The 26,722-nt window shown below is 44.4% G+C and overlaps 1 protein-coding gene across 3 annotated transcripts; it reads right to left on the reverse strand.

Moving 5' to 3' along the window:
* Positions 1–74: 74 nt before the first annotated feature.
* GTF3C2 (general transcription factor IIIC subunit 2) lies at positions 75–25,828 on the reverse strand. 3 transcript variants are annotated; one of them, XM_055327188.1, is made up of 20 exons: positions 25,552–25,828; positions 17,034–17,127; positions 14,890–15,160; positions 14,400–14,721; positions 13,551–13,836; positions 10,957–11,051; positions 10,477–10,554; positions 10,265–10,363; positions 8,685–8,912; positions 8,415–8,526; positions 8,107–8,215; positions 6,992–7,017; positions 6,688–6,817; positions 3,789–3,933; positions 3,522–3,683; positions 3,238–3,325; positions 2,689–2,817; positions 2,105–2,254; positions 1,847–1,954; positions 75–1,567 (listed from the first exon to the last, which is right to left on the reverse strand). In XM_055327188.1, exons 3-20 carry the CDS (start codon positions 15,134–15,136, stop codon positions 1,349–1,351), a joined length of 2,733 nt encoding a protein of 910 aa, XP_055183163.1. In that variant the 5' UTR covers positions 15,137–15,160; positions 17,034–17,127; positions 25,552–25,828; the 3' UTR covers positions 75–1,348. The 3 variants fall into 3 exon arrangements, with proteins under 3 accessions (XP_055183163.1, XP_055183162.1, XP_055183164.1); XM_055327187.1 differs by lacking the exon at positions 17,034–17,127; XM_055327189.1 differs by lacking the exons at positions 14,890–15,160; positions 17,034–17,127 and having other exon boundaries at positions 76–1,567; positions 25,552–25,826.
* Between the last annotated feature and the right edge of the window lie 894 nt (positions 25,829–26,722).

The following is a 26,722-nucleotide window of genomic DNA, read 5'->3' on the forward strand; positions in this document are numbered from 1 at the left end:
AGGCTGAAGTAGAATGGCCTTTAGAGAAAAGGGTTTTTTTTTTTTTTTTTTTTTTTGAAAAGGGTTTATAGTAGACAGAGAGCAAGGGCTGAAAGCATTCTCCGGATACACAGAAGAGGCAGAAACGCGGTTCGCAGATTATTTGGCCAACCCATCTACAGACAGAGCCAGTGGGTTTTGTTCCAGGTAGGCACTAGTGTCCACTCCCTTCAGTTGCAGCTGGCTGCATATTTTTATTTCCTGAGGTCATCTGACTACTTCCCCCAAACTTGATTGTACTCCCATATATTCTAAGACTATGGTTTGCCTATTTCTCATTGCTGGAGTCTGACTTTGCTTATAAGGCAATATTACAGTCCCTAGGAGTCTGCAGCTTTCCACAAGGACTCTAACAAGAGGAGATATAACAATACATACAGTACTTGAGTTTTAAACACCTCCTATACAGAGATTTCAAATAAAGCAGCTAGACATGTTTAATAAGTCAATAATGTGACAATATCATGAAGGATCAAAAATCATGACGTGTAAATAATGGTTATAGTAACTGAAGATATTTAATCTAGAGAAGAAAAGACTTGGGAAACACATGATAGCTATTTTTAAATATACTTAAAAGGGCAATCACAGGGAAAAATGACTAGATTTCCTATTACCCATGGTGAAATTTATAGAGTATACTCTGACTTGATATAAAGGAAGATTTTTTTAAAATATGACTGCCTAGGAGTGTTCAAGTAGGGTCAGATGACCAGTGATTGGGAATATTTCATAAGCAGGAGTGAGTAGGATCTGAGCCACTGTTCTACTGGTAGGGTGTTTGTGGTGTTCCTCAGTTAAAGTACTACAAGCAGCTTCAGTCCAATAAATGACTATCACCCCTCCTGGGCCTGTGTGTTGGTTACTTGAGAAGGCAGTAATACTAGATCCTGGAATATAGTCACACAGGACCCTTCATGCGGATACCCTTTTGTGTTCTCCAAACACCCACTCACGTGTGGTCTCAAAAACACCCAGTATCTTTACTTAGCTTTACGCACTTCACAATATGCTCAATATGAGCAATTTGACTCCCAAGCCTAGGTCAGGCCTGAGTGTTACTCATGAGCCATAGTTTTAGGCTGAGGAGCCTTGAGAGTTTGTGGAGGGATAGCCCCCCTGCCCGCAGGGGGCTGTGATGACAGAAGTCTGTAGGAGAGGTATCTAAGGAGTCCTGGCAAGGCTGGTCTAAAGATCCAGGTCTGGCAGCATCACTATCCATGAGGACCCCAGTTCCTATGGCTCTGTACATGGGGGGGGCCATTTGTTCCTGGCAGACTTCATTCCAGAGGTCCTGTGTGGACCACGACTAGGGACCGGGCAGAAGGCGATGGCTAGTTGGAGGGAAGCCAGGCCCTTTAATAGGGGAGGACGGCTGGAACATAGCACTAAAGTGGGCTCGACTTTCAAGCTGCATACGGTGGCCCAGTGGTGAGGTGAGTCCACGGACAAAATGGATCCGAACCAGCCCTGACTGTCCCCCAGATACCAGCCATCCATAAGAATCCAGGTTGGGACTGAATCGGACCTGCAAAGAGAACAGAAAACAAGAGATATTCACCGTTGATGCTTTTGGGTAGTCCTACCTGTAAGGGGGGATAAAAAGGGCGACAGTCTAAAAGGACAGGACCATGATGGGGTGAGAGAGGTAGAAACAGGTAGGTCATGTTCTGCAGGATGCAGAGCCAGAGCTGTCTTTCTTCCTTAGCTGTCTGTGCTGCCTTTTCATCCCTCATTTCATTGATTGTAGGTCTAGAGTTGGGAGGAAATGCGAGTGAAGGGTGAAGATGAGAGACAAGGTTTTTACCTTGTGAATTGCCTCGAGCTGCAGCCTGTCCAAGCAGAGCTGTGAATGCCCCTCTCCTTCCTGCATGCGCAGCATTGGCTCCCTGTGGAGCAGATCATGGAAGGAACTCTGGGGAGGGAAGGATAACAGGAGAGAGAAAGCCAACAGCTTCTTAGTCTTGCATCTTTGTGCTGCAACTCCTTACAATGCCCTACTATACCAGGACTAAAGTCTTCTGCTTTTTAAAATGCCACACCCATTCTCCTGGCCTCAATTTACCAAATCTGTGTCTTGAAAGAGCAAGTAGTGATGGTTGACAGTTTCAGCATAAGTTCGAGCCTTAGGAGGGTTGGGGGCCTCAGATGAAGCAGAATGATCTCGACCTTCAGGGCTGTCCTGATATGGCATCAGATCTGCTTTATATATAGGCTAGAAAGGAGACCATGAGATTAGGTCCTATAATACTGGAGACAGAATAAAAGAGAAACTTGATGGGGCACATGGGTGACTTAGTTGGTTAAGCGTCTGACTCTTGATCTCAGCTCAGGTCTTGATCTCAGGGTTGTGAGTTCAAGCCCTGTGTTGGGCTCCACGCTGGACGTGGTTTAAAAAAAAGAGAGAAAATTGGTTTTGGGCAGGAAAGACTTAAAAGATGGAAGAAGGTAATATGTTTAAACACATGTACAGATGCACTATGATAGGGAAGATTATGTATAATTCTGTGCTAAGACTTCAAGGGATAATATCAGGTCTGGGAGAACTCATCCAAATTTGTACCTATTACTTCATAGTTCTAATTTAGGAGGTCATGTACGTTAGGACCCAACAGATGGTGCTATACCATTAAATATTCATATACGTACGAATCTTCGCTCTACAGGTCGCTTGACATTTATTGGGTTCAGTGCCATATCAGGCAATATAGCTGCAATGAGCTCCCCAGATATATCTCCTGCGGCTATTGTCCCAAGCCAGTCGGATCCTGAAAGACTCTAATAAGAAGAGACAGATTTCTTTCATTCACTCATTCATTCACTCATATTGTTTCAGTTCTGTGAACTGGTAACAACTCCACAGTCTGAAGTGGGAAATACATACAGAAACAAAAATGAGTTTATTGGATGGTGGGATGGGGTAGGTGGGTGATGGGCATTGAGGAGGGCACGGGATAGGATGAGCACTGGGTGTTATATATAACTGATGAATCACTGACCTCTACCTCTGAAACCAACAATACATTATATGTCAATTAATTGAATTTAAATTTTTAAAAATGAGTTTACCATAATGTTTATCCCTGACGATACAGTTACCATACATCTATCCCTTCTATCCCCTATTGCTGCCTCTTCCTGACCCCCAGTAGCTGAGTAAGGAAATCGTTTTCCTGTGTAATGAAGACAGGGGCTCACCCAGACAGTGCCTTTTCGAGGAGCAGTGAAATAGGCCTTGAAACCAAGGTAACCAGCATCAATATAATGAATTCCACAGAGTCCGTAACTATAAGAGGGAGACAAAATAAAACTTTCCTTTTTCCAAGATTAGATTCATTTCCCTTCCCCCATTCCCTCCAGAACTCCAACTACCTCAATGAAACAGCTTTCAACCCTCCTCTCCCCACAACAGTCTAGCACATTTTGCCCCCCAACCCTTAGGGTCTGTCCCCAGAGCTCCTCTTGTGCGCATCCTGCCGTACGAGGCATAGCAGTTGTCCTGGGCCACAGTAACACCATTGTAGGGTAGGAGCCAGGCCAGCTCTGTACTCAAGAAGCGCTTGATAGAGTTTATGGGTTCATAAGGTCGTCGAAGGTCCCAGAATTTGATTTTGCGGTCGCTCCCCGCAGAGACAAGGAAATGACTGTGCAAAGAGGGGAGAGGAGGGAGAAGATCAAATCTGATCAAGTCCGGGAGCACCAGCCTTTTCAGGCTTCACCTCCCACCCCACAGCTCTGCTGTCCTGTACCTGTTAGCTTTGCACCACTGAAGTGTACGCACAGCCTGGTCATGGGCTAGGAAACACTGAAAGGGGTAGAGTTTCAAGGAGCCATCAGAGAGCCGGATCCGCTGCAGGGGTGAATTAGTGGGAAGGTTCCAAAAAACTACCATTCCTGAGGTAGGGACAGAATGTGTAGGTATTAAAGGCCAGTTCTCTCTTCTTTGCTGTAATGTCTTTCTCGGGCTCCTAGGACCTTTGTCTTTTCCCCTCAGAGGTGACCCCCTTATGAAAGGATGTAGGGATCATAATTAGCTAGCCAACATTCCCTCTGTGATATTTCAGCTCCAACTCTTATCAACAAAAAATAGCTTAGTCTGGGACTTGCAGTTGAAAGACAGAATGAATACACCCAGTAGCCTCTATTCCCTACTAAACAGAAACAAAGGGATTTTTATTTTTTGTTTTTTAAAAGATTTTTATTTATTTATTCATGAGACAGAGAGACAGAGAGACAGAACGCAGGCAGAGGGAGAAGCAGGCTCCATGCAGGGAGCCCGACGTGGGACTCAATCCCGGGATTCCAGGATCACGCCCTGGGCAGAAGGCAGGCGCTAAACCACTGAGCCACCTATGGATCCCCAACAAAGGGATTTTTAAAAAGCAAAAAACCTCTAGGACAAGGGTTGGCAAACTACAGCCCTTAGGCCAAATACAGCCTGCTGCCTGCTTTGGTAAATAAAGTCTGACTGGAACAGTCACTCGTTCGTTTACCTAATGTATGGCTGCCTTCATTTCTCAATGGCAGAGCTGAGTAGTTCCAACAATGGTCAAACAGCCCACAACACATAAAATATTCACTATCTGGACCTTTTAGAGAAACATCTGCCAACTCTGTTCTAAGACAAAGAGAACAGGCAAGGAGCCAAAAGCAACAAGATGCAGAGAAACAGAAATCAAAAGAACAAAGAGAAACAAACTCTGCTGACTCTAAAACAGGCTGCTCCTGGCCAGGCTAGCAGAGAAGGGAATCAAAAACATAACTTTGATAAAAGTAAAAGACAAATTAAAGAAAAGTAAGAATTTAATAAACAATAGCTGAGGAAACTGTAGCTAAAAACTCAGGAAATGTAGCACCTCTGAAACTTTCTTGGAAAAACTTATTGGCAGTGACCTCCAGCTGAGCCAGATCAGTCATGTAGCAACAAGGATGGACTCAGAGGGGCAGACTGATGGACATGGGTGATAATTTCAATACAGAAATCTAACTTGGGGATTTAAGACAGCAAAACAGCATCAAGACTGATGAACTCTGATGACATAGGATCATCACACCAAAAGAAACACACTTAAAAGACAGAGAGGGACAGGAAGCATGAGCATGCTAATTTCCGGACCTTCTGGGACGAGACTGATGAGGTCTAACCATGAAATTGTTCCCTGAGGACTCCAACTACCGAATATTCTTATTTATGATCCTTTTCAATCTCCCCTTTTAAACCTTAAGAGTATCTTTAAGGAACTAACGTCTGTGGTGAAGGAACATTTATGTGGAGCTTAGCCCATCTCTCGGTTTCAATCTTTTTCTTTTATAAAATTAAAGTGTAATTAAATTTCATACATTTTCATTTAAAATGGCTTATACAGGGGCACCTGGCTGGCTCAGTTGGTGAAGAACGTGACTCCTGACTTCGTGGTTGTGAGTTTGAGCCCCATGTTGGGTGTGGAGATTACTTAAAAATGAAATCTTAAAAAAAAAAAAAAGAAAGAAATCTTTAAAATAGCTTATATGGTATGATCCCATTGCTAGAATTCTCTCTTAACATCCGATCTTTTAATCTTTTATATGCATAGAAAACTCCATAAAGGGCAGCCCTGGTGGTGCGGCGGTTTGGCGCAGCCTGCAGCCTGGGGTGTGATCCTGGTGACCTGGGATCGAGTCCCACATCGGGCTCCCTGCATGGAGCCTGCTTCTCCCTCTGTCTGTGTCTCTGCCTCTCTCTCTGTGTCTATGAATGAATGAATGAATGAATGAATGAATGAATGAATAAATAAATAAATAAATAAATAAATAAATAAATAAATAATATCTTAAAAAAAAAAAGAAAACTCCATAAAAAGGATGTTCTTTTATGCTTTTTTCTTTAAAGATTGTATTTATTCACTTTTTAAATATTTTATTTATTTATTCATGAGAGACAGAGACAGAGAGAGAGAGAGGCAGAGGCAGAGGCAGAAGGAGAAGCAGGCTCCATGCAGGGGAGCCCAACGTGGGACTCGATCGCGGGTCTCCAGGATCAGGCCCTGGGCACTAAAATGCTGAGCCACCCGGGCTGTCCGTATTTATTTATTTGTGAGAGAGCAAGTGAGAGCATGATCTGGGGGGAGGGGAGAGGCAGAGGGAGAAGCAGACTCCCATTGAGTAGGGAGCCCAACACGGGGCTCAATCCCATGGCCCCGAGATCATGACCTGAGCCACAGGCAGATGCTTACTTAACCTACTGAGCCTACCCAGGTGCCCTTGTTCATCTATTCTCAATTATGTTTTTCTGAGTAGAAAACTTCTAGTGACTCTTCTTTCTAAATTTTAAAAAAATATTTTATTTATTTATTTGAGAAACAGGGAGAGAGTGAGCAAGAGAGAGACCAGGAGTGGAGTGAGGGGCAGAGGGAGAAGCAGACTCCCCATTGAGCAGGGAGACTGATGTGGGACTAGATTCCAGGACCCCAGTATCATAACCCAAACCAAAGGCAGACATCCAACCGAATGAGCCATCCAGATGCCCCAGACTTTTTCTTTGTGTTTTTTTTTTACATTGCTTAAACATAATGCCCAACAATGAACCAAAAAGGAAACAACCAAAAAACAAGCATACATAAAGTTTAAAGAGCAATAGACCCTTATGCTCTCTGTTGTTTTTTTTTTTACCATTATAGTAGCCAGCAGCCAGGTGGTGGTGGGGCCGGGTGGGCATCCAGGCCAGGCTAAGGCACTGACCGCACTCAGAGGGGTCCGAAGCTTGCATAGACCCCACCTGAAGGGTTGCCACACATTGTACCTGCAGGAATAGAATAGTCAGGACTAGGGTTATGGATACCTACCATTTGCAACAAAGGCTCAAATCAGTGTTTAATCCAGCAGGGAGGAGAGGCAGAAGGACACTCACTGTGGAATCGGTAAAGAAGGCTCAAGCAGATGGAGCCTTGGCTAAGGTAGCAGGTTGCTCACTCACCTTATAGATGGCAGGCTTCATTGCTTCTGTGAGAGAAGGAAAGCATTAACTGATGCTCTGGGAACAGAGGACTGAAATCCTGCCTTGCTCTTAGATCACACCCCAGATCTGAGAATGACCTTCCCTGACACCCATCTCTCCTCCAACACATTGATGAATCTACCTCTATCAGCCCCCATCTTCTTTTCTCCCCCACTGTTGTACATGAGCATATCCCTCCCCCTATCAGAATGGCTAACTGCTTTACTCTACTCTCTTTCCACGTTCTCTCACCTTTTCTAGAATCTTGCTCATTTGGTTATCTTTCCTTTTTCCTGAATGATCCACTTTCTCTCTCTCTACTGGGTCATTCTCATATTCAGACATAAACATGCACAATAGCCTTCTAACTAAATGAAACACACAAACAAAACCCTTCCTTTAAACCTTGTTCACCTCCAGCACCACCCTCATCTATGTGTTCCCCTTCACAGCCAAACTACTTGAAAGAAGTGTCTATGCATCTGTCTTCACTTCCTTACTGCCTATTCCCTCCTCAGCTCACTCCTCCACCAGACCACCAAATAGGATTTCTCAGGGCTCAAACCTGGGTACCCTTTTCTTTAAATACTCAGTACAGTTGAAAAACAAATAGGAGCTGCCTTTCACTAACCCTTCCTCTTCTTGCTCAACTTCAGCTCTCCAGTCTTTCCCTCTATTCCCAATAAAAAGACTGTTTATGTGTACTGTGTTTATGTATACATAGCAGTGAGGGCAGGAGAGGTCAAGTAAAGGACTGGAGGCAGGAGAAGAGCAGGAGAAGAGAGTGGCAGGGAAGATCAGCCTTAGCAGCTCTTTACACAGCCAACCAGCCGTGGTAGCAGGAGGAGAGGGCCTGCAAGCACCCAGCAAGGAAAGGCAGGGAAAGGAGAGTGGCTGAAAGAACCCAGTGACAAAACTGTAGCATAGAGCACACTTTGCAGGCTGCTAAAGAAAAAGGTCAAGGACAATAGGTGTGAAGTCAGAGTAGATGGGGTGCTGAGTGAGGCTCTGTCCTAGAGGTGGGGGGACTTTAGGGGAGACAGACAGACCCTGCTACAGCAGCACCACGTCCCCCTGCCCACTGTGCTACTTACCTGGGGGCTGCTGAGCCAGCAGGGCCTCTGGATGGGGCAGACTGAACAGCAGCACCTTCCCGTCTGAGCAGGCAAGAGCCAAGAGGCCCAACCTGGGCAGGAGAGGAGCCTAGAGGGGAGACCAGATCTGTGCTGAGGCTTGCTGCCCTTAGGGCCTCTCAGAAAACTTTTAAGGTTTTAGTCCCTGGAAATGCCATAGAGTTGCTGGGAAAACTCCATCCTCCGTGTCAACTCTGGGAACTCATAGAGTCTGGTCTCTCTGTTCTGATTGTGAGTCCTAGGGCATCCCACAAACAACAGGGAGGTACCTTCCGGGGGGTGCCTGGAAGTTCCCATGCTCCACTGGGGCAGAATTTGAGGTCCCAGATGCAGCCGTGGTCACAAGCGATCCCATAGACAAAGTGAGCCCTGTTGCCAGGACTGAGGAGAGAAAGCACAAGGGGAGAATGGGCCTGGGGCCGCCAGCCTGTGCTCCACCCCATCTCAATCCAAGCCAAGCCCCCCAGAGCCCCTGCCCAGCCCCATCCTTCTCTTCTCCTCAACCACCCTCCTATGGCAGCATCCCAGCCCCACCTCACCAGCTTTCTTGCTGCAAGGTCCCAAGGCCCCAGACTTGGAGCAGCCCAGGACCCGAGTGAAGCTGGCTCAGTGGGTGTGTCTCATTCATGTCAGGGCTGGAGAAAAGGGCCACATACTGCGAAGCTGCTGCCCCCTCTGGCACTGGACACCAGTCCAGAGCCCAGAGGGGTCCCCCTGTGAAGAAGGACACATCCCAGCGTTCTGGGTGTGCTGTGATTGAGCTAAATCTAGAGAAAAGTCAAAGATGGGATGAAGAAAGGGATTAACAAAACATAATAAGGACTTAAGGAGGTGAAAGGATAAATTAACATCCAAACAATGGAATATTATTTGACACTAATCAGAAATGAGTTCTCAAGCCGTAAAAAGGCATGGAAGAACCCTAAATGCATATTACCAAGTGAAAGAAGCCCACCCGAAAAGGCTATACACTGTATGATCCCAGCAATGTGACATTTTGGAAAAGGCAAAACTCTAAAGACAATCAAAAGATCTGTGACAGCGACAATAAGAGCAGAGGGCAGGATGAGTGGTTAGAACACAGAGGATTTTTAGGGCAGTAAAACTACTCTGTATGACACCATAATGACAAAGATAGCTCATTATACATTTGTCCAAACCCACAGAATGTACAACATCAAGAGTGAACCCTAGTGTAAATTATGGACGAGTGAGGACATGTCAGTATAGGTTCATCAACCGTAACAGATGTACCGTCTGATGGGGGATACTGATAACCAGGGAGCTGTGAATGTGGAGTGGGGGACAGGGGTATATGGGAGATCTCTGCATCTTCCTCTCAAGTTTTGCTGTGAACCTAAAACTGCTCCAAAAAAATGAAGTCTTTAAAAAAGAGAAACAGGGATGCCTGGTGGCTCAGTGATTGAGCGCCTGCCTTCAGTCCAGAGCGTGATCCTGGAGTTCCAGGATTGAGTCCTACATCAGGCTCCCTGCATGGAGCCCGCTTCTCCCTCTGCCTGTGTCTCTGCCTCTCTTGCTATGTCTCTCATGAATAAATAATATCTTTAAAAAAATAAAAAAAATGGTAATGAGGACAGAATGGTAGTTCCACCTGGAGCTGGTATGAACTGGCTTAAGCCAGGGCCAGAAAAGCAAGAACACTACAGTGTTCTCTCCAGGGCCAGCCTGTCTGGATCTATCTGAGTACATGTGAACTGATAAAATGGTCTGGCACTCCATCTCCCTCGCTTCCCTCAATCTGACCAGCAGTGATAAGCACTGCAAATTAGAAAGGGGGTGACCAGATTTAGCCAGGACTCCTGTGTTAGTCCAACTGGAACAGCATCAGGGGAAGAATGGAGCCAATTTGTCATTCCTTTCAGATTTTTATCTATTCATGAGAGACACAAAGTGAGAGAGGCAGAGACATAGGCAGAGAGAGAAGCAAGCTGCCCTCGGGGAGCCCAATGTGGGACTCAATCCTAGAACCCCAGGTCATGCTCTGAGCCAAAAACAGACACTCAACCACTGAGCCACCCAGGCATTCCGGTCATTCCTTTCAATACTCATTTTTCCTATTTCTATCTCCCAGAATCAGAAACAGATATGCAATCTTCACCTGTTTATTCGGTAGAGTGTGCCATCTTCAGGAAGTCCTTCACGTTGGACAGAGAATAGTGGAGACTTCTCCTCCTGGGGCAGGTAGGGAGCCGCCTCACTGGGGGTGGAGGTGGGAACAGTGTGAATTTTGGAAGTTTCACTCATCCTAGGATTCCCTCCCCGTCTGCAGTGGTGTCACCCCCTAAGCTTTAGAATGTTTCTTTAACTTACAGTTCAGATAACAAGTGCCACTTCCAGGCCAGGGGAATCCATTCTGCAAACTCCCAGTATGAATGCTTCTGTTCTCGGCTAGAGGAACAGAAGAAGCATTAATGAAGGAGAAGAGAGGTTCGGTAAACCTTTCTGCAGTGATGGAAGTGATTTATGATCTGTGTTGTCTGATAGATACACTAGCTGCATGCTGCAAGTAGCTACTGGGCACTTGAAATGTGGCTAGTGGAACTGAGAAACTGGACTTTTAATTTTAATTAATTTTACATTACATTTAAATGGCCACACACAGCTAGTAGCTAACATGTTGGATAGCATAGCTCTGGAGCTCTTACCTTCACAGCAGTGCCTTTTAGTTATGAATATCTTCAGCGTCCTGCCCTGGGAGTACTTCCCCTATTTCCCATGGCCCTCCTTCTAAATGGTCCTTTACACGCTGCCACCACCCTCTCATCCCCAGGCCCCTTCCTCAAGTCTCACAGGTCCTTGGTGAGATGGAGGCACTTCCAAACAGGAGCCATGATGTGATTTGGTAAGCCATTGGGAGACATTCCCCGGCAGTGTGGCTTCTGCTTCTGAGGAGCAAATGGAAAAGAAGTGTAAGGGAGGCAATTTTATAGATTAGAGAAAGTCCGCAGAAGGCAGCTTTCCCAGCTTTTACTTTTCTTGGCACTGCTTCCTCTCTAGCCTCTGACTTATCAGCACCTTAAAAGATTGATGTTTCTACCATTCCCACTCCTCCATAAAAACTGCCAAATACTTAACTGCAAAACCTGTTAAGTATTTTCTTTTTTAAATTTTATTTTATTTTATTTATTTATGATAGGCACACAGTGAGAGAGAGAGAGAGAGAGGCAGAGACACAGGCAGAGGGAGAAGCAGGCTCCATGCACCGGGAGCTCGATGTGGGATTCAATCCCGGGTCTCCAGGATCGCGCCCTGGGCCAAAGGCAGGCGCTAAACCGCTGCGCCACCCAGGGATCCCTGTTAAGTATTTTCTGTTCACCTTCCTTAGCATTCAGTTCAAAGGACTTGCATTTGCTTCCTGAAAATCCTGCCTCATGGGATAACATCTCCTTGTTCTTCCTGCCTCTGTGATCTTCCCCCATAGGCACTCCCTCCTCCAACAGGTTGGGGTGATGATGGTATTACCCAGAGTCTCTCTGTCTTCTCTTCAACCCTCTGAGATAACATGTATTCTGGGTACTCTCATCCCATGTCCATGGCTTTGATTACCATCATTATGCCTGATTATCAAGTTGACATCTTAGTAAATGTAAACTTTACCCAGTTTCAGCTTTTCTATAAATTCTAGACTTTTACAGTGTGGTGCCACCCCATATTATAGAGCCTAAAGCAAAAGAAAAATCAGTAATACAGTTCCTGTATTTATTTAAAACTTTGATATTTTGTTCATCATAAATTTGTTGTATTATTTCTTAAGACTTTGAGAGAGAGACAGAGAGAGACAGAGAACACGAGCCAGGGGAGGCGCAGAAGGAGAAGAAGCAGACTCCTCACTGAATAGGGAGCTCAATGCAGGGTTCAATCCCAGGGCCCTGAGATCATGACCTGAGCTGAAGGCAGACACTTAACCAACTGAGCCATCCAGGTGCCCTGCATTATTTTTATTTTTTTAAATGTTGCATCAAAATCTTTATTTTGATTCCTGAAGAATTTGGTGCTCCCTTAAATGTTGCACTTGAGACAAGGAAAGCACTGGTCTCATGCACATGACTGGCCACCAGACATCTCCAGTAGGATGGCTCATGGCACACAGGCACCTCCAACTTAGCATGTCAGAAAGTAAGCCTGTCACCTCCCATGCTCACTTTAACTACCCCCCCCCCATTCCTCTGTTCTGAAGTCCAGTACTTGAGAGTACCATCTAAGCTAGAAACTCCTACTCCTGCCTTTCCAGCAACTGCCAAGTGCTGTTAATTCTCTTAAATGTCTCTTGCACCTAACTCCCCACTTTCACTTTGCTTCACAGCCTGACTCAGGCCTTCCCTACCACTATCTGGATAACTGAAGCTGTCTTCTGACTGTCCACTGCAGACCAACTTGTGTCCTATCTGACTTCTCTACTTAAAAACCTTTGCAGGGGGATCCCTGGGTGGCTCAGCGGTTTGGCGCCTGCCTTTGGCCCAGGATCGAATCCCACGTCGGGCTCCCTGCATGGAGCTTGCTTCTCCCTCTGCCTGTGTCTCTGCCTTTCTCTGTCTCTCTCTATCATGAACAAATAAATAAATAAATCTTTAAAAAAAAAAAAAAAAAAAAAAAACCTTTGCAGGGAGGAGAGGCAGAGGGAAGGAAGAGAGAGAACCTCAAGCAGGCTCCATGGAGCCTGAGGTGGACCTCGATCTCACAACTCTGAGATGATGACCTGAACCAAAATCAATAGTCAGATGATGATTAACCGGACTGCGCCACCTAGGTGCCCCATCAACTGTACATTTTTAAATGGCAAAATTTATGTTATGTATATTTTACCATAATTCAACAAACACCTGTATTGGTCCTACCAGTCTTTGTCCTTCTATCCTCTCGATTTTAATCCCTCCACTGCTCCCCCACCGCCACCCCTTCTTCTGCTGGTCCCACAGGGCACTTCTGTACCTTTGGAAACTTGCTGAGAGCTCTCAATAGCCCTCCCCTGGGAATTCCTGGGAAAACAAATCTCTGGCAAACTTCTATTCCCCTTTCAACACCTAGCCCAACCATCACTTCTCTGGTGAAGCCCAAGTAGTTCACTGCCCTCCTCTACATCCCAAAACCATTTTGTTCCTTCCCAGTGAAGCCCTTATTACATGGTGGACTCTGTGAGGCAGAAGGCTCTCTTAGTCACATGTGTTTCCTAGTGCAGAGTAGATGCTCAATATCTGAATGAGTAACCTCATGTACTTACATCCCCAGTCCCAACTTGTTCAACTGTTTTTTGAGGGTGTCCCTTTCTTCTTTTACCTATTTTAGCCATCAGTTACAAGACCAAAGCTTTCCACTGGGGAACCTTGCAGAACCCCCCCTAACAAGCCCCCTATTTCCCCATTCACTTTCTTGTTCACTCAGGTTACCACTGAAGTAGATCCTCGTGGGGTGCTTTGCGGCACTACAGGCTCGGGGTCAGATGAGCTCTCGCTTGGGGCCTCACTTTCATCTCCATCTTCAGCCTCGACCTGGAGAACAAAGTCTTCATCCCGTGCAGTATCATCCTCCTCTTCGCCACCTTGACAGGCTGCCTGCTGCCGGGTTTTCTTCGGTTTGGCAGGGCTGCTCACCTTGGGGCTCTCAGGACAGGACACTGGAGCAGGTAGTGCTGTTGAGAGCTCTTCAGCCAGTTCCTGAAGGTACAGAAGCGCCCTGCGGGACAGGGCAGAGTCAGAGCCACATTCACAAACACTTAACTGAGAGCCCACCTTTCCAGACACTTGGCTGATTCTTATCTCCTTGGGTCCTCCCAGTGACCCAGCGAAGCAGCTATTAATTTCCCTTCCCCTTTTGATAAAGAACCAGAAATCTAGGGAAGTTAAGGGAGTTGGCCAAGACAGGACTCAGATTATGTATGTGGAATCTGAACCCAGGTCGGCCAACTCCAAGTCCAAGGCACTTTCACGCTACCAGTCAGAGATCAGTAAGAGCCCAGGGAAGAATAGAAGGGCACACAGAGACCAATATATACTGGACAGGAAAATGCAACAAAGACCTGGAGGAAACTGAAAATGTGAGAGGATATAAAGCACAGAAGACAATCTCCTAGACAGACAAACTCAGCAACAGATAACTAAGTTGCTGTGGTAAGAGCTAGAAGATGGCTCAAGTCCCCAGAACCCTCCCACTTACCTGACATCTCGTCACAGCCTTTGAACTCTCCAACATCTGCCCCCCGCAACCCCCTCCACCGAGCTGCACCCCACAATCCTTACACTTGGGCAGCCCTTCGACGGGGTCGTTCTCCCGGAGGGGTCTCAAAGTCCTCAGGGGGCCTCTTTGGAGGTGGAGATTCTGGATGTTCTAGGTCTTTGGACAACTTCAGTAGTAGCAGCTCTGCCTTGGACCTTCGACCTCGTTTCTTAGGCATGGGGGTAGACAGAGGGTTGGATTGATCTAAGAGACCAGGAACCAGAGGGGCTGATGGAGGATTAGGTTGTTGGGGCCTTTTGGGGCCTTTCCGTGTGCTACCACCTCTCTTCCGGCCAGGCTTTGAGGCCCTAGGCTTTGAGACCTTTGACATCTCTGAAGAAAGATCTGTAGAGAAGAAGAATATGGGTCTATGAGATGGGACCAGATCTCAAACCTCTTTGGAATAGATTATACCATACCCAGCTTGATAAGATCCTGTGGTTTCACCCTGTTTTCTTTCATCTTAATGTAAAAATGGGGAGATAAAAAGAGGAAGGGACAAGGTACATATACCTTGCTGTTCAAGTCTGGAGAGGCTTTCTTGTTCTTGAGGGAGCCTTCTCTCATCAAGAGAATCCTCAAATCCAGTCAAAGGTGTAGGTAAAGACATCTCTATGGAAGCTTCAGCACTAGTTGTTTCTGAAGAGGCCTTGACATCAAGCTGGTTTAGCACCTCTTGTCCAGGAGAGTCTACCACAGTCATGTTCCCCACGGGGCCGGCCTCCCCCAGAGCAACACAGCCGACCCCGTAGGTATCCATCAGCACCCCCTAAAATGGCTGCCCCTGCATAGAGACATACACATAAGTAGAAGCAAAAGCTATTTGCACTGGCTCAGATTTTCTACTTTCCTATCTTTTCTCCTCCCATCTCACCCGCTGCCCAGCTCCCAACCAGAAACCTAAGCTCCTTGATCATTCATTCATTTAACAACAATTACTAAACATCTTCTATGTTAGGCACTATTCTAAGAATTGGTAATTTGACAATAAACAAAACAGACAAGGTCCCTGCCCTCATGGAGTTTGCACACTAGAAGAGCTAGCAATAAACAGATAATAAGAAAGCTACCATTTGTTTATTAAATGCTTACTATGTACTAAGCATTATATTCTTCAGCCAATTTAATTTAAAGCTCTTAAGTTGGGATCCCTGGGTGGCACAGCGGTTTAGCGCCTGCCTTTGGCCCAGGGCGTGATCCTGGAGACCCGGGATCGAATCCCATGTCGGGCTCCCGGTGCATGGAGCCTGCTTCTCCCTCTGCCTGTGTCTCTGCCTCTCTCTCTCTCTCTCTCTGTGTGTGACTATCATAAAAAAAAAAAAATTAAATAATAAAAAAAATAAAAAATAAAGCTCTTAAGTTTTCTTGTAAGACTAATGCAGTGAATGAGCCATTATGCAACCTTTTCCCTAAAAACCCAATGATATGAATCACCCTCTTCCCCTCAAGAAATAAAAAAAGAGAGAAAAAAATCTTCCCCGAATTCTTAAACTTCCTAGGAGTAGACTACAAGGAACAGATGCCAGATATATAAAATTTAGACCAAACTGAAGGAGGATACCTAGAGCTAACACCCATCTTTGTGAATACTAGTCAAGGAAAATATTTATTTAATAAGAGTTCTCTAGTGCCCTGCCGTTAATCTTTCACCTGAATAGGGGAGGTAGATGGCTATGAGATAATTAAAGAACATCCTACTACATTAAGAGACCTTTCCCACATTGAAAAATGAACTAAAAAACTGTCATGAACCTTCATTTTTATTTTTTAATTTACTTGAGAGAGACAGAGACAGGACACCAGTACATGCACGCAAGTGGGGAGGGGCAGAGGGAAAGTCTCAAGCATACTCTCGCTGAGTGCAAACCCCAAAGCAGAGCCCAAATCGGGGCCAATTCCACAACCCTGAGATCATTACCTAAGCCAAAACCATGAGTCAGTCGTTTAACCAACTGAGTAACCCAGGAGCCCCCCTTCATTTTTTTTCAAACCCAGAAAATCATTGTACAACCATGAGCCAAAGTAAACTGACAGAGATAAACAGAAACACTGATCACCAAACCAAAAAGCTGAGCAATACACAACCCTGCAAAAGCCCAGTTTTTGGCCAGAATAACCTGCCTGTCTATGACAAAGAAGGAGAAAATACTCAAATCCCAGGAGGGAATCCCCTATAGGTCTGTATATGTCTTAAGGATAAATAAATCATTAGCCTTGGTGGTAAAGTGTGTTAATACAGATACCATAAGAAATATCATATAAGGGTGCCTGGGTGGCTCAGTCAGTAAACATCTGCCTTTGGCTCAGGTCATGATCCCAGAGTCCTGGGATCAAGCCGCACATCAAACTCCCTGCTCAGCAAGGAGTCTGCTTTTCCCTCTCCCTCTGCCTGCCACTCCCCCTGCTTGTGTTCTCTCTGTGTCAAATAAACAAACAAACAAACAAACAAATACATAAATAAATAAATTCTTTTAAGAGAGAGAGAGAGATCATACAAATTAAACTTCCCAACTATCTCTCCTAAAGAAGCTATAATCTAAATATATTATAAACTATAACAACAGCCCAATCCTCTAACTCAGGTACAAAGGAACATTGTGCTAAAGACACACTGTTAGAATGCCAAAGTAACTAGAGGTCAATGAGAATCTACCTACCTTGTTCTTTGGTAAATAACAAGCCCTGAGAGAACTACTCCATTCAGAATCAGTAACAAACAAAACGGATCCACCTGAAATATATGCATAGACACTACAAAAAGAAAAAAAAGGAAACAAACAACAAAAAAAGATGAAATGTATTCTGTCAAAGCCTCCAGAAAACAGAAGAAAATCTGCAACAAAACTTCTATACTTTAAAAAAAAAAAAAAAAACAAAAACCTCAAATCCAAAGATACCGTGGAATCTAGGAAATAAGAGATCAAAGAAAACAAAGTGAAAAGGGAGCAGTCATAAGGAAAGAAACTGAATAAACAAAATCATCATGAAATGAAATGAAAACTAGAGGAGAGGCAAATGTTGAAACTCTACTGCTGAAAAGAGGTAAAAGTGGTTAGTGAGATGATGTGGATGGAAAAGAAGAAGGAGGGAGCCAACATATGAATAATTGATGATCCCAATGAAGAGAGATGAAAAATGAGAACAGAAGTGTTAAAGTGTTAAAAAACAAAAGGAGAAAATTTCCTGAAATAAAAAATACTTTCCCGAAATAAAGGAAGACCCCAGTCTAAAAGGGAAGCAAAAATCAATAAAGAATCACCAAGACCAAGAAATACTCGAGTGAAGATACTAAATTTCTCCAACAAAAAGAAAAATAAAAATCAAGTCATCCTCAGAGTTTTCAGAAACATATGATGCCAGAAGTTAAAAACACTAAGAGGGTCAAGAGAATTTTTTTTTTTAAGATTTTATTTATTGATTTGAGAGAGAGAGAGAGAGAGAGAACCAGTGGGGGAGAGGCAGAGGGATAAGTAGACTTCCCACTGAATGCATAGCCTGATGTGGGGCTCCCAGGACCCGAGATCATGACCTGAGGCAAAATTAGCCACTTAACCAACTGAGCCACCCAGGGACCCCAAGAAAATTCTTTATTTAACTGAGACACTGTTCACATAAAGGCAACAGGATAATATTCTCAATATGCAAGTTTCTAGGAATTAAAAAACTTACACACCCTTAGTTTAAAAAATCCCCTTGAAGACCTACTTTAGCCAATTAAAGATAAATCAATATGAAGAACTTCCTAATGGAGAAGCTGTAGTATAAAGACTGGCAGTATACATTTAGTCCAGTGACACATGACCTGAGTTTAAACAACTGTGGTAACTACCACTATAAAATAGATTGTAATTTAAAATTCTGAAAGTCAAATTTTTTACATTTTGCAATGTAAAAAGTGCTATTATTCTGACTGTAGTAGATGAAGACAAAGAAGTATCCTGATTTTGCTTGTAAGGTTGATAAATGGAAAAATAAAGGTTTATTAATACCATTTAATTAAACATTAAAAGTAGTCTACTATATTGCTTCCAAAATACCTAGCAGCCATAGGAACCAGAAGGAATTGCTTTAAAGGCTACAAAGTAAGAGACTGAAAATAAAAGAAACACAAAGAAAAGAAAAAAACCTACAAAGATGACAAAAGATAAAGATATAGAACAACAACCAAAGATCAACTCATCCATTAAAAACTATAGGCTCTCAAAGATATGCCTAAACAAAGGAACTCAAAGAGCTGAAAGTCAAAAGACACATAAAAAATATACAGGGCAAATGCAGACAAAGAAAAGAGTTTTGTTGGTAATAGCAAAGTTGAATTCAGGGGATAAAGTACAAAAAGGGATAAAAAGGGAATACTTTAAAATAAATAAAATTTCAAATTATATAAAAGATAAATGTCATGAACTGTTAGATATCAAATGACATAGCATCAAAATAAGGCAAAATCTTCAGGAAATCCAAGAACTGTTTTTTTAAGATTTTATTTTATTAATTAATTAATTAATTAATTTATTAATTTGAGACACAGAGAGAGAGAGAGAGAGGCAGAGACACAGGCAGAGGGAGAAGCAGGCTCTATGCAGGGAGCCCGACGTGGGACTTGATCCTGGGTCTCTAGGATCAGGCCCTGGGCTGAAGGCGGCACTAAATCGCTGGGCTACCCGGGCTGCCCTAAGATTTTATTTTTATTTATTCATGAGAGACACCGAGATAGAGGCAGAGACACAGGCAGAGGAAGAAGCAGGCTTCCCACAGGGACCTCAATGTGGGATTCAATTCCCGGACCCTGGGATTGAGTCCCACATCATGACCTGAACTGAAGGCAGATGCTAAACCACTGAACCACCCAAGTGTCCCCCAAGAACCACTTCTTTTAATCACTAACAGATCACATAGATAAGGACCAAGAAGACATGAATGATTATTTTATAATTATAATAAATGATTATCGAGGTTCAGTTGCATAGAATAGAATCCTCTCTAGACCAGCTAAAAGGGACTTATTATATAGGGTATTACATGGTTCACATAAGTGGTTCCTAAAGTGTGGTCTTGGCAGCATCAGCATCACTTGGAAATTTGTTAAAATGCTAATTTTCAGTCCTATCACAGACCTACTGAATCTAAACTCTAGGGTGAGGCCAGCACTTCGTGTTCTCAAAACCCTTTAGATTATTTGGATGGATGCACATGCAAGCTTGAGAACTACCCACATGCAGGATCACTGCGACGGGGGTGGGGGTGAGGGACAGTTTAGGAACAAGTGCTTGTCAAAATGGGAAATTGTCTGGCAGCTGCTGGTTCAAGAACAGGGCTTCTCCTCCTACACTACGATGTGGAGGCCCCTGTGACAGCTGATGGTTCCAGGAACTGCCTCTGCATTGATCAGAAAGTGACCTGACTAAACAGGGAAGACCCTTCTCTGGTTCCCAGATCCAGAATCATACCTCTGCCACAATCTGTACCAGCAAATTGTATGTCTCCTGGCCTGCCTCCTATCTAAACTTGGTCCAAATTTGAGTTCTCCAAAAGCACATTTGATTGGCAAGACCTAAATTATATTCAGAATCTTGGATGGAAAAAAAAATTCCAGGAATTGAAATTTCTAGCTTTCCAGGCTCTCAAATGGAGCTTTGTCCTTCACTCACATCCCACTACCCCATGGTAGAAAGTGGGATCAATGTCTTGTCAATTCCTCTCCAATGCTACTTGTAGACCAACAGGCCTCCCTACCTTGTAAAAACTGTTCCTTTGAAGCTTGTAACATTCAGCTAAACCATTGCTACTCACTCGCTGCCATACATTGGACCTTGTCATCTCACAAAACCTTTTAACTTCCAAAATCACAAAGACATCCCACTATCTGATCACAACCTCCATCATAATGGCTCAACTACTATCACTGAATCTATTCTTCAACCGTATCAAGCCACCATCCATTGATCTCTCCCAATTTCTCCCTGTGTTGGCCACATCCTATCTAGCTTGGATTCTTTTATTTTAATCAGACTTTTGTTGATAGTATAAAGTTCTTTTCTTGTCTTTTTATTCCACAGGACTGGCAACATTTAAGTCCTGGATGAACCAACCATCCTTTTTCTCTGTGTGCATATAAGTTGCCAGAGCGCTAGCAATTACACATTCTCTCTAATCAGGCCCTATGCTCCCTTTCCTCCAACATGATCCCCTGGTTCTCAGCAGATGATTTTGCCTCTGGTTTCTAAAACAAAACCCAAAGCCATTAGGTGGGACATACTTCAATGTCTGGTCAAGTAGCCTAACATTCCCTGCATCTGAACCCCTCAGTTACTTCCAATTGTGTTCTAGCTCTATTCCCCCACCTTCTAAGGGCACTGAAATTATTTAACCTTTTCCTTTACATTGGCTATTTCCCAACTGCATTTAAATGTCTCTAATTCTCATCTTAACAGACATACAACAATCCTTCAACCCATATTCTTCCTGCCTCTCACAGTCAAACTTTTAATGAGTTGTCTGCCCTTGATGTTTTAATTTCCCTACTTCATTTAGACTAGGATATTGCCCTCCAACTCATCAAAGAAATTAAAGTCATCAATAATTGCTGTGTCAACTAATGCAATGGATGCTTCTGAGTCTCGTTTAACTTGATCTCTCAGCAGCACCCACACTACAGACCACACCTTTCTTGAGACATTTTTTCTTGAGAAGAAATTCAAGTGCAATAAAGTTTCAGATTTTGGCAAAATTTCCTCAGTCTTTTACAGCTGTCTTACACCTATTTGGCAGCTTCTTTGTTTCTTTGCAAATGTACTTCTTTTTTCTTTCCAAGCTTTCAACTTACTTTGCTTTCTTTTCTTTTTGAGGATTTTTTTTTAATTAAAAAAACATTTTTTTTAAAGAATTTATTTACTCATGAGAGACACAGAGAGAGAGCAGAGACACAGGCAGAGGGGAAGTAGGCTCCATGCAGGAAGCCTGATGCAGGACTTGATCCGGAGACCCCGGGATCATACCCTGAGCCGAAGGCAGACAGATGCCCAAACACGGAGCCACCCAGGCATCCCTTTGAGGATTGTTTTTATAAAAATTTTAGTTGACACAAAATACTTGTAAACACACATAGAATATAACAAATAGCAATAAAGCACCTGTTTATCTGCCACATTTCAACTTAGCTTTAATAGCAACAACTCTTTCATACTCAATTTCTTTAGGATTTAAATATATATATAAATTATCTGACATAAAAAATGTTGAGAACCATCACAAATGACTCTTAGCAGGCACTGAACTCAACCAGTGGGAATAGAATGAGCAGGCCTATTGGAGAAAAGTCTATAGGCTTCAAGCATTCAGTGTGCATGGGCATCTGTCTGTATGCTTCACAGAGGAAACAGAGAAACGGTTAACACCGGAAGCTAGTTAAATAGGTATCAATTAAGAGAACGTCTACGTATGTCTTAAAGATTTTCCACATCAGTACACTTACATATATCTCATTCTTCTTGGTTACTATCCAGTGTTCCATAGAATTATAGTTCATTTGGATATTCTCCATTTGATGGACAACTGAATCACAACACTATTACAAATACTGCTATAAATATTTTAGTAGAGAACTCTCCATTAATGAGAAATTATTTTCTGGACTAATGATCTGACATGGAATTATCGTTAGTGGTTGAAGGATATACACATTTCAAAATTTAATAGATACTGAAAACAGCTCACCAAAACAAAAAACAATTTATAATCCCACTATAACCATTTATCAGTACTCATTTTACCACACCATTGCCAATCTTTAATTTTTGCCAATCTGATGAAGGAATGCTTTCTTATTTTATTTTTTTGGATTATCCTGATGATTGAGGTTAGCAACTTCTTTTTATCTTTTGTGTACGTGTATATATATATATATATGTATGTATTTTTTTTTTTTTAAAGATTTGAGAAAGAGAGACCGCAATCAGGAGCGGGAGAGGGAGAGAGAATCTCAAGCCAACTCCTTGCTCAATGTGGAGTCCCACACAGGGCTTGATCTCACTACAGTCAGATCAGCGCCTGAGCTGAAACCAAGAGTCTGTCACTAAACCAACTGTGCCACTCAGGTGCCCTGGACATCTGTATCTTTTTATAATTGCCCATACAAATGATTTGCCCTCACCTCTATAGGACAAATCAATCTTTTCTCTATTGATCTGTGGAGATATTTATGTTGCAAAAACTTTGTTTCTACGTTTTTTGTTTTGTTTTGTTTTTGTTTTTTAAAGAGGGCAGCCGCGGTGGCTCAGCGGTTTAGCGCCACCTTCAGCCTGGGGTGTGGTCCTGGAGACCTGGGATGGAGTCCCACCGGGTTCCCTGCATGGAGCCTGCTTCTCTCTCTCTCTCTCTCTCTCTCTCTCTCATGAATAAATAAAATCCTAAAAAAACAAAACAAAACAAAACAAAACAAAAAAACAGGGGGGATGCCTGGGGGGCTCAGTGGTTGAGCATCTGCCTTTGGCTCAGGGCGTGATCCTGGAGTCCCGGAATCGAGTGTCAAGTTCCGCATGGGGCTCCCTGCATGAAACCTGCTTCTCCCTCTGCCTGTCTCTCATGAATAAATAAAATCTTAAAAAAAAAAAAAAAAGAGTTCAACATTTAACCGACTGAGCCACCCAGATGACTTTGTTTCTTTATTTTTTTTTTTGAAGACTTTATTTATTTATTCATGAGACAGAGAGAGGCAGAGACACAGGCAGAGGGAGAAGCAGGCTCCTTGTGTGGAGCCCGATGTGGAGCTCCATCCCAGGATCCCCAGGGATCACAACCTGAGCCAAAGGCAGACGCTTAACCACTGAGCCACCCAAGTACCCCCGTTTCTTTTTTTCTTTTTTTTTTTCTTTTTTAGTTATTTATGATAGTCACAGAAAGAGAGAGAGAGAGGCTGAGACACAGGCAGAGGGAGAAGCAGGCTCCATGCACCGGGAGCCCGACGTGGGATCCCTCCCTGTTTCTTTTTTAAAAACTTTGTTTAAGGGGATCCCTGGGTGGCGCAGCGGTTTAGCGCCTGCCTTTGGCCCAGGGCGCTATCCTGGAGACCCGGGATCGAATCCCACGTCGGGCTCCCGGCATGGAGCCTGCTTCTCCCTCTGCCTGTGTCTCTGCCTCTCTCTCTCTCTCTGTGACTATTGTAAATAAATAAAAATTAAAAAAAAAAAAAAAAAAAAACTTTGTTTATAACATTTCTTGCTAAACTGAAATTTTACTTTCCAAGTTAAATTCCTCAATCTTTTCCCTTACAAATTGTTTTGGGTCTTAAAAAGACATTTCCTACCCTGCTGATATATACATACCCTATTTTATTTTCTTCTAATACTTTTTCTAGTTTTGAATCTTAAATGTAGCTCTTTAGTCCATGTGGCTTTTTTTTTTTTTTTAAGATTTTATTTATTTATTCATGAGAAAAACAGAGAGAGGCAGAGACACAGGCAGAGGGAGAAGCAGGTTCCATGCAGGAAGACATGGGACTCGATCCTGGGTCTCCCAAGATCACGCCCTGGGCTGAACGGGTCACTAAACCGCTGAGCCACCAGGGCTGCCCAGTCCATGTGGAATTCTAAGAGATATGAGTATTTACTTACTTCATCTTTACCTCACTTGAAAATTTCATGACTTGCCTGATTCACTACTGAATCCAGAATCTGGTACATATTAAGTGCAATAATTAAACTTTGTTGATTTAATGACTAACTTCTCAAGCTGCAAAAAATCCGTTGAAGGATTCACTTCTGCAGAATGCAGTAGCGGAGTATGGTGGTTAATTTCCTTTTATGATTTCACAATGCAAACTCTAGACTCAAGTAAAGAAAGGATGTTTAATAATCTGTGCTAGAATTTATAAAAGTTTACGTTTGCACCTCAACTTGTTTGGAATACTGCTTCAAGGCTGCCAGGATTTCCCTAGTTAAGGAAAATAGTTAACACAGTTCCTCAAGTATGGAATTACTTTAAACACACTGTTTGGTCTAATACACTGTTTCCCAAAGTGTTCCTATGGTACAGCTGGTGGTACGTACGACGATTTTAGTGATACAAAAATGAACGATTTTATTAGACCTTTTATATTTTAACTTTAACTTTTATTTTAACTCTAGTCCTTGGGGCGCCTGGGTGGCTCAGCCTGAGTCTCGATTTCTTCTCAGGTTGGGATCTCAGGGTCGTGAGACCGAGCTCAGGAATCCGGCTCCCCGCTGGGCTTGGAGCCAGTTTAAGATTCCCTCCTCCCCGGCCCATCCCCCACCCCCTCCGCGCGCGCGCGCGCTCTCTCAAAACAAAACAAAAGCCAAAAAAAACTCTAGCCCATGAAACCCATGGTTTCATCTATCTTGCTTAGATTGAGATTAAGGCACTTAAACTTGAAAAACAAACCAGTTTAAAGAAAACTACTAAGAAAATAATAGCACATTAGATAAGAAGGGATGGCAAAAAGTATTCAAACAACAGGAATGGCCGAAGATTAACAATACGCCGCTAGGGCGAAGAGGCTTCGCCGTACACTACACTTCTCTAACAAAGTGAGTTACTACGGGTGGGGCTGAAGTGGCCACCTCTGCCTGCCCCAGTAGACAGCCAACTTGCCGCGGGATAAAAGCACTAGAAGGGAAACATAACTGGCCCTTGGCTGCGCCAATGGGGTTGCAGCGCGCGGGGCACAACCCCGGGGTTAGAGGAGCCTCACGGAGGAAGTGGCTGGGACACAGCAGGATGAGGAGACTAACCCGCTACCCCTCCAGCAGGGACAGCCTGCCCTTCCTCCGTAATGGGCGTGGGGGCAGCTTCCACCACTAGTCTGTGCTGGGAGCGAGCCCTGAGTTTTCTGAGGCTCAGGACTACGGAGGTTCGCGGAGTCCGAGAGATGCAATGTAAGCAGCGCCGCGGCCCGGACACAGGATGCCGTGCTACCCGCACAGCATCGAGGAAGAAGGCAAGAGCCGTGGTTAGGAGGGATGAGGGATGTCCGGTTGCACTACAGGGAAGGAGGTGGGGAGTGTGATGGTTTCTGTAGCAGTGCGGGGACTGGAGGTCGCGATGCTGTGCAGAGAGGGAACAGCGGAGCCAAGAGCTAGTTCCCAATATCTTAGTGCTATGGGAAAAGGAGGAGGAGGAGTAATCGTGGGGCCCCCGCACACCCCGCTGCGGTACACTCACCCTCACCAAAGTCCTTCCGGAAGTCCAAGTTCGAAGATGGCGCCGTCTATCTAGTCGCGGTTTTATGACGAAATCTGGTAGCTACTCTTTATTGACCCCTCCCCCCCACTCCTCTACCCGTGCCTCCAGTGCACAAGGTAAACACGTGAGCGTGGTGGGGACTTTGTGCCCGAAGACGTTTTCTCAGACTATGTATTCCATAATGCAGTGCGGCGAGAGTCCCGCGCCCTTTCGAGCGATCGAGGCTCCCGGCCTTTAGCCGCGCCGGAGACGCTGCGTGGCCTTCTGGGAATTGCAGTGTCAAGAAAGCAAGATTGACGCCTGCGCGGTGACGGTCGTCGCGCCCCGCGGGTTCCCACGGGGCCTGTACGCGAGCCTCGAGTTTGCGGCGCGCCCAGGCCTTGCCGCCGCTCCCGAGCGCTGAAGCCTGCCTAATGGTCAAGATTACCGGCCATGTAGCGGGCAGGGCCGGGCTGGACTGAGAGTAACTACCTCGGCACGGTCAGAGCCGAGAACTCAGACTGAGAGGCGGAGGGAGGATGGCTTGGGCCTCCACCGAGGGCAGCCATTCATGAAGTCCGGGACGGGTGCTCCAAAGACAAAAAGGGGCCTGGGGAAAGGACAGAGGGAAACCAGTAGGAAAGCCTGGCGTGGGCACGCTCGCTGCACTCTTCTGAGCCTCAGGCTTGGCCCGTGGCCTTGTTTGGGCACAGGCCTTCCCCGGTCCCTCCCGGAGAGATGGGATGCCAGTGAACAAAGAAAGAACGTAACAAATCTCTGCCCTTTCCTGAGACATTGAAAGCCATTTAAGTTTTACAGGTCTCAGCATACTAACTAGAAGAGTTCAAGATGTATAAATAGGGACAGGAAAGACTGGAGTAAACCAGTCTTTGTCTTCCCGAAGAATCCCCCCTATTAAATTTCTTTAGTTACACAAAACATTTGAGAAAAACGTGGGAGGAGCTAGCTAAGACTTAAAAAAAAAAAAAAAAAAGCCTGAGTTAAGGGACTCACCCCAACTCCCTTAGCGAACTTAGGCTGTGCCTAACTTAGGTTGTGCCAGGGCTTAGGACCAGCTTTGTGAGAACACAAAATTGGGTGAGGCTCAGGCAGCAGTTCCCCTAATCCGTACTATCTTAAATGCTTGTCTGATGGGACAGCTCTAGGAAAT

This window comes from Nyctereutes procyonoides, unplaced genomic scaffold (assembly GCF_905146905.1).
Source record: "Nyctereutes procyonoides isolate TBG_1078 unplaced genomic scaffold, NYPRO_anot_genome, whole genome shotgun sequence".
Taxonomy (NCBI): Eukaryota; Metazoa; Chordata; class Mammalia; order Carnivora; family Canidae; genus Nyctereutes; species Nyctereutes procyonoides.